The sequence below is a fragment of the Taudactylus pleione genome, unplaced genomic scaffold (genome assembly GCF_031769625.1).
Source record: "Taudactylus pleione unplaced genomic scaffold, aTauple2 ptg000129l, whole genome shotgun sequence".
In the NCBI taxonomy this organism is placed as follows: Eukaryota; Metazoa; Chordata; class Amphibia; order Anura; family Myobatrachidae; genus Taudactylus; species Taudactylus pleione.
This window is the reverse complement of record NW_028284531.1, coordinates 20,080,418-20,097,229: the sequence shown is the minus strand read 5'-3', so window position 1 is coordinate 20,097,229 and position 16,812 is coordinate 20,080,418. Positions and strand designations below refer to the sequence as shown.

The following is a 16,812-nucleotide window of genomic DNA, read 5'->3' as shown; positions in this document are numbered from 1 at the left end:
ATATTTATTGGAAGCTCCGCTTCTGTCGGCGTCCACCTGCCCTGGAACAAGTGTGGACCCGAAACTGCTCCCCAGCCCCGAAGACTGGCGTCCGTTGTCAACAGGACCCAATTTGGAACCCAGAACGGACGTCCCTTGTTGAGGTGGGTCGTCTTTAACCACCACGCAAGGGACAGGCGAACCTCCGGGGTGAGCACAATCGTCTGGAACTTCAGAGACTGAGGCAGCCCGTTCCACTTGGACAGGATCAGGTGCTGCAGAGGTCTGGAGTGAAACTGGGCGTATTCCACCATGTCGAACACCGACACCATGGAGCCCAGTAACCTCATCGCCGAGTGTAAGGACACCCGGCGGCTGTGCAGACAACTGCGCACCCTTGACTGTAAAGCAGAGATCTTGTCCTCCGTCACGAAGATCCTTTGCTGTCCCGAGTCCAATAAGGCTCCAAGATGCAGAATCCTCCGAGACGGGATTAGAGTGGACTTCTGCCAGTTGATTAGCCAGCCGTGCCGTTGCAGCAGTGCAATGGTCAGGTCCAAGTGGTGTAACAGGAGCTCTGGAGATCCTGCCACCAATAACAGGTCGTCCAAGTACGGCAACATGCGGACTCCTTGCAGCCGCAGAGAAGCCGCCATGACCGCCATAGCGTCCTGTATGTCCAATGACACCATGTAGTCCCCACGTTCCAGCGCCAGAATGATGGACCGTAGGGTCTCCATCCGAAACTTCGGGACCCGCAAAGACTTGTTGAGTGCTTTGAGGTTGAGAATCGGACGATATGACCCATTGGGTTTCTGTACCAAAAATAGATTTGAATAGAAACCCTGGCCCCTCTGGGAGAATGGAACAGGCACTATAACTCCAGCCTGGAGCATAGTGTGCAATACCTTCCGCAGCTCCGTAGCCTTGTTCCGGTCTGATGGTAGACCCGTGGTGAAGAATCGAGCCGGGGGTCTGTGCCGGAAGGAGAGAGCGTACCCGTGAGAGACCACCTCCAGAACCCAAGTGTCTGTCGTAGTGAACGACCAACACCGGGAGAACTGCAGCAGGCGGCCTCCCACCCTGGGATCCCCCAAGGGGAGACCCGGACCGTCAGGCCGCAGGCTTGTCATCTGGCTTGGGGGCCGGACGTCTGGTACTCCATGCCTGTTTCCGGGGCTTGACCGATTTCTTAGGGCCAGCCTGTCGAGGAAACGACTGTGGTTTGGGCCTGCCCTGGGCCCTAGATGACCGAAAGGACGATGGTCCAGAACCAGAAGGAGCAGCGGCCGACGGGAGACAAGCAGATTTGGCTGCCGCCAGCGTGGCCACAATCTTATCCAGATCCGGACCGAAGAGAACTTCTCCGGTAAACGGCAACGCTTCCAGACCTTTCTTGGATCTGCGTCCGCCTTCCAGGATCGCAGCCACAAGGTGCGACGAGCAGCTACCGCTGCTGAAGAAATTCTAGACACCAGAGTACTAATGTCTAGAGCCGCCTCGTTGATGTAGGTGGCCGAATCACGGAGATTGCCAATCAACTCCGCCTGATCGGCCGGACAGTCGGATTCAAAAGAAGCCTCTAATGAATCCGCCCAGCGCTCCATCGCTCTGGCAACCCAGCAAATGGCCATAGCCGGCCGTGCTGCCCCCCCTGCAAGGGAATAAGCGGACTTCAGGCAGATTTCTACCTTGCGGACCGTAACATCCTTAAGGGAGGACATGGATGGCATCGGCAATGTGGCACTACGGACAAGACGGGTCACGTGAGAATCCACCTGTGGAGGGGATTCCCACTTCGCAAAATAATTATCCGCGAACGGATAAGCCACCGCCAGGCGTCTCTGCGGCTGGTATCTTTTGCCAGGTTGTTTCCACGCCTCCTCTAAATGGTCCACCAACTGACCCGAAAGAGGAAAGACTGTGGCATCGCCCTTCACATCTTTGAAAAAGGCATACTTAGATTTAGCCGCTGGGGGAACTTCGTCCTCAATCACCAAGGCTGTGCGGACCGCCCGAATAAGTCCAGGAATATATACTTTGGACTTAGCATCAGCGTCCTTAGTATGGAAAGGTTCCTGATCGTAAGGATCCAGAATCTCCCCATCATCAGACGTCCCTTCATCATCCTCATAAGGAGCGGACAGAGACGCCACCGGCCTTTTATGAGGCCGCATCACAGACTCCCCTTGCAACACATCCGACAAGTGCTGTACAGAACTCGTCAGGGAGTTAACCCACGCTGGCTCCTGAGAACCCGGGAGCGGGGAAATAGGGAGACTGTGGGGTACCACCAATTGTCGTGGGAACCCCTGCATGGGTGACGACACCACAGACTGCTGGGACAAACCCATCGGAGTAAACGCGGGCTGCGGAGCTAACTGGCCCACTAAAGCTGTTAACGCCTGAGCGAAACAAGCCCAGGGCGGCTCCTGTACCGGTGCTGTAACCGTAATAGGCCGCGCCATGGACAAACACTGCCGGCAAAGGCCCTCCGCGCTACCCTCCCCCTCCGCTAACGGTACTTTGCACGTGGTACACTGTAGCCGGAGGGGAAAATCACTTTCAGACATGATGGCACCACGTATGTGACCTCTCTCACCAATTAAGTATTAAATAGGCGAGAGACCACCCTGCAGCACCGCACCGCAAGGGCTTTAGCAGAAAGAACAGGGACAGTAATAAAGCTGACAGTTTAGAGAAGAAAAGTTACAGGCAGCGCTAGCACAGTCACATACAATGCAGAGAAATAACAATTCCTGCACTAACAGCGCTGATCACTCAACTACACAGACACAGGGCCTGGTAGGACACAGCGCTGCATACACAGACCTGAGCCACAGCGGAGGAGAGGTATGCGGGGGGACCCAGACCACGATGCTTCCTTCCAGACTTCCAGCAGCGTTCACCATGCGTTGCAGAGAAGATGGCCGCCGAGGAGCAGAGAGAAGCTGGCCTGGGGGAGGAGCGCTGACACAGGACCAGTCAGCACAGTGCAGAGAGGGCTGTGTGCAGCGGGGGAGGCGCCGGCTGTGAGACAGGGAAGGCGCGCTCCCCTGGCATGCATTTAACCCCTGGGACGCCGCAGCGCTACCGCTCTGCTGCGGTCCGCTGTCCCAGGGGGTAGTGGAAGCGCAGGTTGGTCGCCTGGCTCCACGCTGCAGCCAGTCCCCAGGGAGCCCCCTGCCTGGGGACTTAGGACCATGTGATCAGCGGGGACCCACCGCGGGACCCCGCTGCTTACCTCTGTCCCCCTTGAATCCGGCCATGGTCCGGAGCATCTGGGGTCACCGCTAGCTGTGACCCCAGACGCCCACCAGCATCCCCGGATCAGTACCGGCGTTCTGGTACCGGCGGGGTGTAGGGAAGACAGCATGGACGTCAGGACTGACTGTCCATGCTGTTCATCCAGATGTGCAGCCACAGCTGCATGAAGAAAAAGCTTCAGGGGCTCTTCTAGCCCCCACTCCAACAGGTGCACCCGACTCCGGCCGGGCACCAAACTAAACTGAGGTGCCTTGGCCCGGGGGCGGGGTATAGGAGGGGGACCTAGTGCATCCTGGGAGGCTGAAAGCTTAACTCTTTGGTGCCCTGCGACTGACATCACACCTATACCCCAAGGTATCCTGTGGATACCCTATGGACCCTGACGTAGAAAAATATATATATAATAAAATTACACCCACACACACATTTGTTTTGAAATACCATAGTAAGGGGTGTGAAAGACAAGAACTAGCCCTTTAATCCATAAAATATGTGTATAAGGTTTATTTATTTTAAAAAGGTGCCTTGCTCATAGCCATGCATCTTTTAAAATTTTAATATATAAAGTGGCAAACATTCAGTTTACTCTTTTTAGGCATATTAAAACCCACAGAGATTATGCTTGGCTCATTTTAAAAAGGGTGTCCAGATGGAAGATCTACAGAGTCTAGATAGTCAGTCAATAGGTCGAAACCAGATTGCCGACATGGACTTAGATCGACTGAGTCAAAAAGTCAATACATAAATGGTTGACACATTGTTTTTCAAAGTTAGGATTACTGTTAGGTTTAGGCTGCGGAAGGAGACGTTTAGTGTTGAAACACACACACACACTTCTACAAGTTAAAGCATAAGAACTAAGTGCAAAAGCCTCATTTATGCCATTTAAAGACATGTTGAAATAAAAAACAAAAGCATAAAGATATTAAATGAAATATAGATCACTGTACTCTGAATAGCTGTATTCAATGTAAAACGTACAGGATTTCATAATACTGTAGAAAACATTTCAGTACACAGTACTCCCAAATGTGCACCAAAAACTAATGTAAAATGACATTTGCCACCAGAAGATAGTACGAAGTGTATCACATATAACACTCAGAGTAATGTTTGGCTTTGCAGATTAAACCAATACCATGTCTTGTGTATAAGAAATAACTCAGTAAACCATTAAGACTGCAATGTACAAATGAACACTAATAGTAGCTGTGGAGGGCTGGGAATTACCCACGCTTTGCATGAGCACACCACCAATGCACATTTGTCAGGCACACTGATGGGCATGTATAAAACAGTTCTACGGGTAACCATGTGTAGTGACTCACAGTAACCAGACATTTGTCTTTATTCTCTAATTATACTAGAAAAATTTCACTGGTATCCAAGGACAACATTCCTTTTTCTACATGGTTATCTTCAGAACTATACCATTTGTTCAATTGCATCTCTAATGCTCCAAAAAAAAAATAAATAGTCAAAAGTTAATTATGCAGAGAAAAGGACCTCTTCTCAGGTACCTTAAAACAGTGCAATAGTTGTGTAGAAGCCAGAGGCGGCATTCTGAAATGGGGACCATTAAAACATTTATAGAGTAGTTGTCATGTCACCTCGGTTTACGACCAAACCTGCCATCACTCATGGTTGTTTGCTATACAAGAAACATGGTCAAACAGTAACGCTTCCTCTGATGAAACCAATTATCGTGGTCAGACCATATGATGGGATATAATGTATTATTTCCTACATTTGGAATCAATGCACTTCTCTCAGAAAGTCATAGTTGCCCATAGGCATTATAAGGTCATAAATCCTCCTTGGCTGGAGAGGCTTGGTTAGTCTCAATTGAAGGTTTTGCTTTCTTGCCGTCACTCTTTTTCTTTGGTTTACTTTGGTTGTTCGTTTTCGGACTCCCGTCTGCTGCCATGCCAGGATACACCTGTCCTTCCACTGTCACATCGGCACACCTGTCCTGCTTTACAAGAAAGTCTTTCACTTCCCAAGCATAGCCGCCGTCTCGCAGCATAAAGATCGCACGGTTAGATCCAACAACAAATCTATAGGAGTGGAGATAGACATGACAACATAACCAAGAGCTTTCATAGATTCATTTAACATTAAGGGCTAAAATTGGACACATTTTAAAATAATCTTATTTAGGACTAACAATACTGTTGATATATTAGCATCAGGAATATGATCATGCTGACACTGCCCAAGGAAATACAACAAAAAGTAAAAACAGGTCATAATAAAGCTGTAAGGTTACGATGGAAGATCTGCAGCTAATCTGAACTAGTACAAGTTACCCAAAAAAATCCTTTGGAATTAGTTTTTCCCCTCCACCCAATAGGCAAATGAAAGAAAAAAAATATATATATTAAATGATAAAGAACTATGCTTCCATGGTCCACTCCATAGACACTTTCATAAAATATGCTAGAGCTTAACATGCATTAGCACAGGGTTATACACAGGAGTACATTTCAGCAGGTCAGCACAAGTGTTCAGACAGCAAACTTGTGTTGAAAGACACAATCTCTTCCTGTATGTCAGCCAGGTGCCTCATGATCTTGCCATGTATCATATCTGCTGTAATAGGAGCAGCAATAGCGTTGAAGGGGTTAAAGGGAAAAGAAAAAAACTTTTGAAATAAGTACCTCCTCAACTAGTAACAGTATGGCTCTCCCTCATTTTATTCCCACAGAGTACGGCTAAAAGTAAAGAGTGCATACACAATGATCACCCATATCAGCCTCTCTCAGAGAAAACGCCCTAGGCCGTCACAAAGAGAGGTGGTACTATAAGTTTAGGTATATACTGAACTACTCAAGGAGAAACCCCTGAGATTTAACTAGTTGTGGGGATGGAGATCTAATATTTCTACTTAAACTGAGGAAGCTAGTTTCCCTGAGTTTATTGAGCTTATTTTTTCTAGACCATTCTCGTGTATAAAGACCCCCATACATCAGTGATGGATCGGGACAATTCCCCGTTTTGCAGATTAGGGGGAAAAAAAAACAAGAGATATGGTAAGAACTTACCTTTGTTATCTCTGTTTCTACGAAGTCCATAGGGTCCACAGGGTTGACCTTGGGGTATAGCTGGATCTGGATCCATGGGCACCACGCAGTTAAAGCTTTAGCTGCTCCCAGGATGCACTTGGGTCCATCCTCCTCGATACCCCGCCCCCGGCCACAGCACCTCAGTTGGTAAGCAGCCAAGGCCGGAGGAGGAGACTAAACAGAGAGAAGGAAGACTGGAACACACAAGAAACCATACTCACAGAAATGGGAGACGGAAAACTGGTGACCAGCCACACAGCCCATTTGAAGCCAGGTGCGTCAGGGCGGGCGCCCTGTGGACCCTATGGACTTCGTAGAAACAGAGATAACAAAGGTAAGTTCTTACCATATCTCTTGTTTTCTACTTCAGGGTCCACAGGGTTGACCTTGGGGATGTCCCAAAGCAGTACAACTAAGGGCGGGGACGCTCCTGTGCTGAAAAGGAGTACCCGGCGCCCAAAGGAAGCATCCTGAGAGGCAAAGGTGTCAAACGCATAGAACCTCAAAAACGTTTGAATTGAAGACCAAGTGGCCGCCTTACACAGCTGAACAGCAGAAGCGCCACGTCTAGCAGCCCAAGAGGGACCCACAGAACGAGTGGAATGAGCCTTAACAGAGGCTGGCACAGGTAAGCCCTCCTGTGCATAAGCCTCACAAATAACGGAACGAAGCCAACGGGCTAACGTTTGTTTGTTGGCAGGCCAACCCCTCTTGTGAAAACCAAAGAGGATAAACAAGGAATCAGACTTCCTAACCGAAGCCGTCCGGTCTACATAAATTCTAAGCGCCCGGACCACATCTAAGGAAGTCTCACCAGCTGAAAGATCAGGGGACTGAAAAGCTGGCACAACAAGTTCCTGATTAATATGGAACTTCGAGACCACTTTGGGCAAAAACTCAGGACGAGTGCGGAGCACCGCTCTGTCCTGGTGAAAAATCAGGAAAGGAGGGCGACAGGAAAGCGCCCCCCAATTCAGACACCCTCCTGGCCGAAGCAATTGCCAGGAGAAAAACCGTCTTAAATGTCAGCCACTTGAGCTCCACCGCCTCAAGAGGCTCAAACGGAGGACCCGTAGCACCACCGCCAAGTCCCAAGGAGCCACAGGAGGCACAAAGGGAGGCTGGATCCTGAGAACACCTTGGAAAAAGGTGTGAACGTCTGGTAGTATTGCAATCCGCCGTTGAAACCACACGGACAAGGCGGACACATGAACCTTCAGAGATGCAAGGCGTAAGCCGAGATCCAATCCTGACTGAAGAAATTCCAAGATCCTAGAAACTCGGAACACCTGAGGATCATAATGTCTGGACTCACACCACTGAAAGTAAGTGTGCCACACTCTGTGATAAATTCGTGCTGAAGCAGGCTTGCGTGCCCTGAGCATGGTACCAATAACCGAACTGGAGAAGCCCCGAGACCTCAAGACGGCTGTCTCAAGAGCCACGCCGTCAAAGACAGCCGACCCAGATCCGGGTAAAGGCAGGGCCCCTGAGACAACAGGTCCCGACGCTGAGGAAGAAGGTACGGAGCGTCGATGGAGAGGCTCCTGAGATCGGAGTACCAAGGACGTCTGGGCCACGCCGGAGCTACCAGCACGAGCATGCCGCCGTCCTGCTTGAATTTCCGCAGAACCCGAGGAAGCAGGGATAATCGGAGGAAACAGATACGCCAGGTGAAACGTCCATTTCACCGACAGCGCGTCCACCAGACTTGCACCTGCGTCTCTTGTCCTTGACCCGTAAACGGGCAACTTGTGATTGTGACGGGAGCCCATCAAGTCCAGCTCCGGCAGTCCCCACCTGTCCACGAGTAGCTGAAACACCTCTGGGTGAAGCGACCATTCCCCGGGATGCACGTCGTGACGGCTGAGGAAGTCCGCCTCCCAATTGAGGACTCCGGGGATGAAGACCGCCGAGATCGCTGGAATGTGACCCTCCGCCCAAGTCAGGATACGAGACACCTCCGACATCGCTGCCTGACTGCGAGTTCCGCCTTGGTGATTGATATACGCCACCGTGGTGGCGTTGTCGGACTGCACCTGTACCGCCCTTCCGTGAAGAGCGGGGCCGGACGACTGCAGGGCCCTGTATACTGCCCGCAGTTCCAGGATGTTGATGGGGAGAAGTGCTTCTTCCGCTGACCAACGACCCATAAGCGACAAAGAGCCGGTCACTGCCCCCCAACCCCGGAGACTGGCATCCGTCGTGAGCAGGACCCAGTCCGGGATCCAAAATGGGCGCCCCTCGACCAGATGAGCTGTCTGAAGCCACCAAGCCAAAGATAGCCGAACGTCCGGAGACAACACCAGCACCTGAGAGCGGATCCGGTGAGGTAACCCGTTCCATTCTGATAGAATCAGCCCCTGCAGGGGCCGGGAATGGAACTGGGCAAATTCCACCATGTCGAATGTCGACACCATGGACCCCAGAACTCTCATAGCCGAATGGACCGACAGGCGGCAACGGCTCAGGCAACTGCGTATCCGCAGCTGTAGGGAGGCGACTTTCTCCGGAGTCAGGAAGATCCTTTGCTGACGCGAATCCAGCAGGGCTCCCAAATGAACCATCCGCTGTGATGGAATCAGGGAGGACTTTTTCCAATTTATCAACCACCCGTGTGCTTGCAGGCAAGCGATCGTCAGGTGGAGATGTTGAAGCAGTACCTCCGGGGAGCTCGCCAGCAACAGGAGGTCGTCCAGGTACGGCAGCAGCCGTACATTCTGGTTCCGAAGATGTGCGGCCATGACCGCCATAATCTTCGTGAACACCCTCGGTGCCGTGGAGAGACCAAAGGGTAGTGCCCGGAACTGATAGTGGTGTTGAAGGATAGCGAACTTCAGATACCGCTGGTGTGAAGATGCTATCGGAACATGGAGGTAGGCGTCCTGGATGTCCAGGGACACCATGTAATCCCCCGGTTCCATCGCCAGAATGATGGAACGTAACGTTTCCATCCTGAACTTGGGAACTCTGAGGAATTTGTTCAGAGACTTCAAGTTGAGGATAGGGCGATGAGAACCATTGGGTTTCTGCACCAGAAACAGAGACGAATAATACCCCGTCCCTCGTTGTGATAGAGGAACGGGAACAATGACCCCTGCTTTCAGCAAGGACTCTATAGCCTCCTGAACCTGTAACGCCTTGGTCTTGTCCTGAGGACTTGTGCAGAAAAACTGGTGGTGTGGTCTGTGCCGAAAAGACAGGGCGTACCCCTGGGAGACCACTTCTCAAACCCAGGCATCCGTGGTGGTATTGTGCCAGCACTGGGCAAATAGAAGAAGTCGGCCTCCCACTCTGAGGTCCCCCAGAGGGAGGCCCGTCCCATCAGGCCGCAGGTTTATCTTCCTGCTTGGAAGAAGGGCGCCGAGCACTCCAGGCTTGCTTCTTGGGTTTAGAGGCAGTCTTACTCGCAGACTGTCTCGGGAAGGACTGACCTTTCGCCTTACCCTGAACCCGAAAGGAACGAAAAGCCGAACTCCGAACCTTAGCAGGCAGTGCCGCCGAAGGGAGGAAGGCCGACTTGGATTTAGCCAGGGTGTCCACTATTTTGTCCAAGTCCGGACCAAATAGTAATTCCCCATTGAAAGGTAAGGCCTCCAGACCTTTCTTTGAATCAGAGTCCGCTCTCCAGGACCGCAACCATAAGGATCGGCGGGCAGACACCGCTGCAGCCGATACCCGCAAGGTCAGCAGACTAGCATCTAAAGAAGCTTCTCCAATGTAAGAAGCAGCGTCCCTCATTTGTCCCAACAACGCCCGCTGGACATCCGGAGCGTCGTCCGGGAAGGTATCTTCCAATGCATTGGCCCACCCCTCAATGGCCTTGGCCACCCAGGAGATGGCCATGGACGGTCGGGCCACTGCCCCGGAGAGGGAGTAAATAGACTTTAAGCAAGTCTCAACTTTCCTGTCCGTGGGATCCTTCAGCGAGGATATCGACGGTAATGGTAAGGTGGCACCCCGAGTTAAACGGGTGACATGGGAATCCACCGCCGGTGGAGTTTCCCATTTTTTACAATGTGCCTCAGGGAAGGGGTAATTAGAAGCCAACCACTTCTGAGGAAGGAATCTCTTACTGGGCGCCTGCCAAGCTACCGCCATATGATCCGTCAACTGATCCGACAGGGGAAACACCGCAGAAGCCACCTTAGTTTTTTTGAAACTAGGAAACTTCGACTTAGGAACCGGTGCCTCATCCTCTATAAGAAGAATAGCTCGCACCGCCCTAACTAGTGCTCGCACATTAATGGACGACTTGGTATCCATTTCCTGGACCGAGGCGTCCGAGTCAGTGTCATCAGGGACCTCCCCATCATCTGAGGAACCCTCTGAGTCCGATACCTGAGCAGCCCGTGTCATGAGTGGGCGTTTTGAAATCCTAGAAGGCATGTCAGTCTGCAACATTGACTGAAAAGCCGAGGAAGCGGCCGCCAAATTTTGCACGGAGTTGGAGAGCACATCCACCCAGGGTGGAGGAGTCACCATAGGGGCCTGAAAAGGTACCACAGGCTGCTGCGGCACAGGGGAAGCCTGTATATACATAGGCAACCTCGCATAGGGACCTACCGACTGAGACCCAGTAGGACTCCGCAATAACTGTGGGACACCCGGGGAATGGGGGATGGTCGGCTGGGGCAACGACCTAGTAGGGAGAGCAGTCGGGACCGACAGACGGTCCGCAATAGACACCAGCACTTGAGAAAACATCGCCCACGGTGGTTCCTGCGCCAGAGAAGGTCTGGATGGGCCAGGAGCCACCTGGCATCGACTACACAGGCCATCCTGTGACAAATCCTCCCTATCTACTCCTGCAGAACAGCGTCCGCAGGAGGCCAACACCGGAGCCACTGAGCGCTCAACCTCCTCGTCTGACATGACAGAATATATTATATAGTTAAAAAATATATCTGGCAACAGGGCAGAAGAAAACGCACTCACCGGTGTGCTAAACAACAGCCCACAATACGGCACTGTGTAGCACACAACTGTATGTGACGGACCTCACAAATACATGATCTATATAAGTGAGGTCAGTAGAAACGCCCCTCCCCCACACACTTGTAGGAGAAGTAAAGGGATAGGTATAAGCTGACAGTAAGCGGAAAAAAAAGCACAGACAGGCAGCACTAGCAAAAGTCACATACCATGCAGGAAGATATACTCACGGCACCTTTCCACTACAATCAACCTGCCAGATTCAGTGTCTGGGAGGGCTATAGTGCTGTGTACGCTGTCCTTAATCAGGGGAGAGGTACACAGGGGGACCGGTCCGCGTGCTCCCTGAAGATCTGCGCTGCCACTGTGAGAAAATGGCCGCTGGAGACCTCAGAGGAGGAGTGGCCGAGTAGCTGCAGCTCAGCGACGCCAGACTCCGTGCTGAAAGGCGCGCTGAGCTGAGGGGAGGAGCCGTTAAACAGGGAAGGCTTCCTCCCCTGGCTAGCATATTAACCCCAGGGCTTGCCGGCATCCCGCTTGCCATATATCCCTGGTGGTCTAGTGGTCCCACGGGTTATTCCTCCTCAGAGGGGGAGCCCGCCGCCACCGCTAGCGGCCCCCGGTCTGTCCCCTAGGACCGGGGGCAAAGGACTGCATCTGCAGGCAAAACCCGCGAGCCGCCACTAATCGGCGACTCGCGGCTTACCTTGTCCCCGGCGACTCCGGCAGCAGTCCAGGGAGGGACCCAGAGTCTGGCTAGTACGGACTCTGGCCTCCCGCCGCGATCCCCAGTGCAGTACTGGCGTCGCGGCGCCAGCGGGGAAGGAGAGCGGCAGCGTGGGCGTCTGCATAGACAGCCCGTCGCTGCCACACTAGAGCCTCTGTTTTAAAATAAAAATCTAACAGGCTCTTTTTTTTTTTTTTTTTTAATAAAAATAGAAAGCTTTTGGGGGCTGCTCCTGCAGCCCCCCTGCGCAGGTGACCCGACTCCGGCCGGGCACCAACTCAAACTGAGGTGCTGTGGCCGGGGGCGGGGTATAGAGGAGGACGGACCCAAATGCATCCTGGGAGCAGCTAAAGCTTTAACTGCGTGGTGCCCATGGATCCAGATCCAGCTATACCCCAAGGTCAACCCTGTGGACCCCCTATGGACCCTGAAGTAGAAAAGGGCAATGTATGGGGTATACCAATCACCGATTCCGACCAAAAAGTGATCGAAATCTGTAAATCAGCTTGTCCAACATTTTGGATTTCACCGACCAATCGGGGCTGTAGCATGCTAGTGTATGGTAACTATCAGTTGATTTGCTGACCATTACTAGTAAAAATGATGAGCCTTTCAAGAGGGGCAGATCTGGTTTTCCTGAAAAAGATCTGCAAATCACTGAAAATTATCTGTAATGTAATCTAAAGATTGGGGGGGTTAAACAATCACAGGATCTGCGAATCGTGCTTTTGCGATTGCGGATTATGGGCCCCATTAACTGTATAAGGGATGATGAGAAGTTCTGTAGATGGGCTCGAGGTGGTGCCCATAAAATCTCACAATACCTCTGAATGTCATAGTTGGCATTGAAAAGGCTGCCTTGCCAAAGGCTTGTAATTTCCTCGGTTTCCTTCTCTGTCGGATTTCCAGACACCGTTGCGAAGATCATCAGAGTCTTGCCCTTTTTGGTCATCTGCAAGAGGTTCTCTGGATTACTAGGGTCAATCTTTGAGAAGTCTAGGGGAGCCGGTTTTCGCTTGTGCTCAGGAAGGTCACCCTCTTCTATATCGTCGTCTTGCTAAAAAGAGAAGAATAGGATAGCCTGCTGTGTAAATTTCAATTTGGACCAAGTAATCAAATCAATTTAAATATGAAATGCGCTAACCATGACAAAAAAAAAACATTTTTACAAGGTTCAGATTTATTTTTGTAAATATGTACACATGCACACTGCCGTGTACTGTAACAGACCACCATGTTATAGGAAGCACATTGTGCCTTTGGGATGTTCTCTTTTCCAAAAGCACCACAAAAAGACAATGAAAAAGCAGTTTATGTGTTCGAGACCTATCAGTGAGTAATACATGTGTTCAGTACCCAAACTGGGTACACACTACACGATTTATTGCACGATATATCATTCAGACGCGGATCAGAATGATATATATTGTGTGGATCTGTGCACGACATTCATCGCATCGTCCCATCTGCTATGCAGCACAGCGGATGGAACAATGCGATGAGCGACGCCATGCTGCTAAATGCAGCATGGAAGTACACATTGCACTATCGTCTACTGCATCATGCAGTGTGTACAGATGGCGCACTGTATCGTGCCGTCACTGGGAACACACATCGTGTGGTGTATACCCAGCATTAGGAGCATATCCAATTAGCTACTAATTGACAGCCCAGAGCTATTCAATCAGGTCCTGCATCACCGAACAGAATGTTATAATTTTTCTTGCAGTTTAAGTAACTGCGAGGAAAACAAAAAGTGCATTAAATGCAGCCTCTGAAGTTCTATCATGGGGAAACCGATGGATTCAATCCCCAGGGTTTACCACTTGGGGAAAATGCAGAATAATGGAATACCCCCGGACGTGAAACCCGCAGCCTAACTCCGGGCCTAATTGAATATGCCCCTTTATGTAACACCTGCTGAGCCTTTTTTTTTTTTTAAGCAGGTGTCACTGGAATTTAACAACATATACACAATAGTGAGAGCTGTACATGTTCATAATGTAGATGCAACTTAACTTTTAAGGAGAAAAAAAAAAAAAAAAAAAAAAAGATACATGATCATTTACATTAAAAAAAAAAAAAATCTTAATTGTGCAACAAGGCTAAGATCTGGTTTTTATCTGGTCAGCCAGGCTGCAGTCAGAGAAAGACAAAGCAACATTTTGCAGAGTCTCATTCTTTCTATACAGACAGTGCCACTTCTGTCTGGAGGCTACTGTACTCTACTCAGCCTTACAAAGGGTACCTATTTTTGTTCTGGTGTAGCATTTATACACATACTGGATAAAGTTTCAGAACATGTGGTACAGTGTCTTACCAAAAGATGCCAGTCCGCTCGCTCACCCCTGGGCCTCCCAATTTCTCCTCCTTTTGTCCTAGCAGCACCGTCCTACCTCTCACACGAGATACATTCGCCGTGACCTACTGCGGTAACCCCGGACAGACAGCTTTTGACTACCACAGCATGGCATGGTCTGGATGGCTCAGCACCAAGAATTCCAGGGACTGTCAGCAAGGCAAAATGATGGCTCTGTTCCAGTAACGCTGGGGATTGTCAGTGCAGTAGTGACTTCAACGTTAGGTCGGGGAGTGAAAAAGGCATGCAGAACCTTGAGGGTGGTCTCTCAGGCAGTCAGTCTTTTGGTCAGTTTGTCTGTCAGTCACCTCAGTCCACAGACAGTCGAGTGGAAAGGTGTGCAGAACTTTGGAAGTGGTCTCCCAGTCAATCAATGAGCATGGAAGTCTGTGTGCTCCATGTTCTTAACTTTTACCCACATACTGTATTACTATATCTTCTGAATATGTCAGTGTGCATGTTTTACAACAGACATATTCATTATCAAAAGAATATAACTCAGTTATAGCATGCTACTGCCTATACGATCTTTGAATAGCAATTCAATAGAACATTTTGGGCCCCATTTAATAACAGGTCTTATTACTAGTGGCACATTGGGCCCCATTTATTAACGATTAGCAGTGATAGGCCACTGGTATTCAACATTACTTACCTCTCTGGTGGGGTCCAGAGACGATCCACATCCTTGGCGGCATCCTCCGCTCTGCCGTGGGCAACCTACTGCTGCCACAGACATGCTCCTGTGCCACGTGTTACAGCCATTCTACACAGGCGCAGGGACATTGCAAAGCCTAGAAGGCATAAGCAACACAGGGGAAGATGTATTATTGTGGCACGGATCGTGCCGCTATAGCTCTTCCTCCTTCACCTCTTTACAGGGTAGTGGATATATCCTCTTCTGTAGATATTCCCTTACGTCATCAATTACTGTCCAACGTCATTCCTTACTATCAACGTGGACATAGAGGGGGAATATAGACATGTGGCGAGCAAAGAGAGCCACCCTGCCCAAAGCACGGCGAGCAAAGCGAGCCCGCGAGGGGACAAGTTTCTTCTGTTGGTGAACTTTATGGGCATGGGCACCCCACTTCTGCCCTCACTGCAGGTCACTTCCAGGTCCATCTATTGAAGGGGATCTATACACTACCCTCTTTAAAGAGGTGAAGCAGGAAGTACCACTGAGATGTATTAACATCTTGTCTGCCAGAGTGGGGGTGTGAAAACCCAACCCCATCCAGCGATCCCGGTCAGACCCCACAGCGCATCGGCCTAGTGCTGATGCGCTCTCTCTCTCTCACCTCCCGACTCGAGCGGGCAAGTGCTAGATCTCCCATGCACAGTCCGGAGCTCAGCAGCCAGGGACAGTGCTGTGGTGCTGCAGCTATCGGAATGGTAAGTACCACTGACCGTTCATACATTGGCTGGCACATCAGCGTGCGCTCTTGTAAACCGCAGTCCCGATAAAAACTGAGGCACATACCACCTCAGGTATTGAACGCACATAGCAGCCATTGAAAAGAGGACATTACCCATTTAGCGAGCGTTAAAGGAGTTCATTCCCGTTGTTAAATGGGGCCCTTAATTCCAAACTATTTTACTTTCACCATATGAACATGCAATGTAGCACTGCTGGTGGTGACTGCCAGTATGTCACTGACTGACCACTCATGGGTCTATAGGTGGCATTCAGCTGCTATTAGAGCGCCCTTCCGGTCCCTAGGAGTGAATCGCAGAGAAGAGGAACCGGAGGTAGAAATGATGGCTGTGCTTATGCTATGCCGCGATTTACCTCCCACTGCTCCAGCAGCCGCGCCATGTCCGCATCATTGTAATCCCGGATATCTTTCTTCTTCTTCTCTTCCGCAGCCACGGCCAGAGTGAGCAGCAGCAGCAAGCAGACACATGCCGCTCTCAGGCTGCCGAACGCTGCCATCCTGGAGTCCAGGCTCCACAAACCTACCTATCGCGTCCACTCCGTGTGACCGTGTGCAACTGCAACGCAGACAGCGGCGCACATAACCACTATCACCCAATGCTGCTAAGCGGCTCTTATGCGCCTGCGCCAGACATGAAAGAACCAGCACTGATTGGCTGAATCCATCCAAGGAGAACAAATGATGGAGCGACAAATGTTACTTCATCTGATTGGTTGTTTAAATAGCGCTCCAACGTCCATCTTTGATTTGGGCAGTTGGGGTATTTAAAAACTTCTATAAGTATGAGCATGGTAAAGACTAGTTCCACTTCAGTTATTGTATCTGGCAGTGACGTGCACTGAGGGCGGAAGTGTAGTTTCCTGCCCACACAGTGCACCAAAATAAGAAAGTTAACCCACAGTGCACCAAAATAAGAAAGGGAATGACGTTGGACACTGCTGATGACGTCATGATCAATCTACGGAAGGGGATCTAGCAGTTACTGTATGAGAATGCGAAATGAAAGCTTCCAGCAGCTCAGCCTGAAATGAAATGGCATTC

The 16,812-nt window shown here is 50.5% G+C and overlaps 1 protein-coding gene across 1 annotated transcript; it reads right to left on the bottom strand.

The window, feature by feature from the left end:
• Nucleotides 1-3,737: 3,737 nt before the first annotated feature.
• Nucleotides 3,738-16,409, bottom strand: MESD (mesoderm development LRP chaperone). The gene is made up of 3 exons (XM_088473024.1): nt 16,125-16,409; nt 12,798-13,030; nt 3,738-5,303 (listed from the first exon to the last, which is right to left on the bottom strand). The coding sequence occupies exons 1-3, from the start codon at nt 16,266-16,268 to the stop codon at nt 5,051-5,053; spliced, it is 630 nt and encodes a 209-aa protein (XP_088329150.1). The 5' UTR covers nt 16,269-16,409; the 3' UTR covers nt 3,738-5,050.
• Nucleotides 16,410-16,812: the final 403 nt, after the last annotated feature.